This window comes from Oryzias melastigma, unplaced genomic scaffold (assembly GCF_002922805.2).
Source record: "Oryzias melastigma strain HK-1 unplaced genomic scaffold, ASM292280v2 sc03312, whole genome shotgun sequence".
Lineage (NCBI taxonomy): Eukaryota > Metazoa > Chordata > Actinopteri > Beloniformes > Adrianichthyidae > Oryzias > Oryzias melastigma.
In genome coordinates, this window is record NW_023419880.1 from 1 (window position 1) to 2,387 (window position 2,387).

Consider the following 2,387-nt stretch of genomic DNA (forward strand, 5'->3'; position numbering starts at 1 on the left):
TTTTGAAATATCATAACTATAAAACTGTACAATGTGATGTGAGGATGTCCAGTTATTTTACATTTGCTTTATATTTATTGAGACGACTATATTTTTGAAATTCCAAACTGTGTGATTCTATAATGTTCCATTAGCCATCATGAAACTTAGCTTCCAAAGAGCACATAATTTATTTTTTTTATCATTTGTCTTAACACTTAACAGAGAGCAGCAGAACATAAGAAATTACAACATTAAGTTTTTTAGGGAAATTTAAAACATTAAATCATAAATGCTCAAAGGTAGATTTCTCTCTAAAGGAAGTTCCACTAAAACCGACTGACAGACTTTATTGCATTTAAAACAGAACTTCTCCTGATCAATGTTGATTTCTGCAGAGAAGCATTTTAAAGTAAAACTGTGGATCAATATGACCTGAAGCTACTTTTATCCTTTTACTTCGAAGAGACATTTTACCTTTTTTCTTTAGATTTTGATGATTGTGCTGTCATTTATTCTTTTTTACCCCCAGGTTAATTTTTTTTTTTTTCTACAAAAAGAAAAGAAAACATGCATACGCACATATAGAAACACAGAGCAATGCACAAAAAAAAAAACTTAGCTAAATTGAACAAAAAAACAAACAAACAGAAATCACACATTAATCATTGAGAAACAATGTATTTTTCAATTCACAATTACCTATTACGTTTCATAAGAAGCCTCTATAAAGAATAGCAGACACATCAACACTTACATGGTCCAAAAAAATGTTTACACATTTTTGCAAAGTTATTAGTTGTAGAATGTACCGTAAAGGTTAGATAATCTAGAGCAGCAGTCCCCAAACTTTTTTACTCAAAGGACCACTACCTAAATGGGATCCCAGTCTGCGGGGCAAATGCAAACAGAAAACTTGGATCCTGATGAGAGACGTGGAGCTGGTCTTTTGACCCGTTTGCCACTGTTGTTGTCACTCCATCCTGGCTAGCTGAAAAAGGCCAATAAAGCATCAGAAGTGACCGTGAAGAGTCTTGGGAATTTCTAACTCAAAAAAGGGCTGATTCACTTGTGGGTTGTTTCACCCACAGCTGCAGGGAAACATTTTGTTTTACGGTTTCAGACAATAGATTAAATGTAAACCTTTATTTCAAATCAAATAGAAAATAAGAATTTTGTGATTTAACCATCATGACAGCAAAGAACCAAAAACTAATATCTAAAAGTAAATAATAGAATTATTATAAATGTGGATACCACTAAAGCTGGTTAATATGAGTATGTGTGTGTGTCTTCATTGAACTGTATCATCAGTTTCTGTTCTGTTTGAATGAGGGAGGTTTTTGTACGACTGTTTTTCACTGTGTGAACACCCACTGACTGTTGATGTGGTGAGCACTCTGACAGTAATAAACTGCTGCATCTTCAGCCTGAACTCCACTGATGGTCAGAGTGAAATCAGAGTTTGATCCACCATTTGTAAAACGAGTTGGAGTTCCTGATGCTCTGCCGCCAACATAATAAAAGAGCGGTTTAGGAGGTTCTCCATGTTTCTGTTGATACCAGGCTAAATAGTTGTTGCCATAAACATCCTGACTGGTTGTACATGAGATGGAGACAGATCCTCCCACATTGGAGCTCACTGCTCCAGGCTGAGTCACTGTGACCTGTCCTCTGGACTCTGAGGATACAGAGACAGAAACAGAAAGCAGCTTCATGCTTTTGTGGCCTTCATTTCAGAGGGACGGATGTTCATAGAGGAGAGGAGTTGGATTCTCTGGACTTTACCTGTGAAGCAGCAGCAGAGGAGAGTCCAGATGAGGACGCAGATCACACTCATGTTTGATGATGATGATGATGATGATGAGGAGGAGGAGGAGGATTTGTGTGTCTTCTGCTGTGATGAAGGACAGCTGTCAGTCATCCAGTCTTCAACTCTCAGGACTATAAAGTCTCCCAGAGCACTGGAGCATGGAGCTGCTGATGCAAAGTGTCTCTATGGAAATGCTTTTATTGGCTATTTATACAATTCAATAATAATTAATATGCAAATGAAAAATAACGTTTTAATATCAAGAAAAATATTTTTTTAATGTTAAAAATCAGACACTAAATCTTATCACAAGTTTTGTACAATCTGGTTGAAAATGAACATTTTCTAGAATTAAACTTCTGTCTTTGTTTACATTCAGGATCTTCTTCCTTTAAATAAATATGTTAATATTAAGCAAAATCATCTGCTATATAGTGAGACAGTATTTAATTCATATCGCCAAGTCATGTCAGTGTTTTTTTATGTTTTGCAACCTGTAGGAAAAGAATATTTTGATGCATATGCTTCAAAATGATTTTTATAAAATGCTTTTAGGAAAAAAAAAAACAATATAGATGACATTTGCTCAATTAAT

At 35.1% G+C, this 2,387-nt stretch overlaps 1 gene segment (V, D, J or C); it reads right to left on the minus strand.

The window, feature by feature from the left end:
* Nucleotides 1-1,337: 1,337 nt before the first annotated feature.
* On the minus strand, nucleotides 1,338-1,824 carry LOC112138805. The segment is given in 2 exon segments: nucleotides 1,338-1,660; nucleotides 1,768-1,824. Coding segments are annotated over 2 exon segments (375 nt in total).
* Between the last annotated feature and the right edge of the window lie 563 nt (nucleotides 1,825-2,387).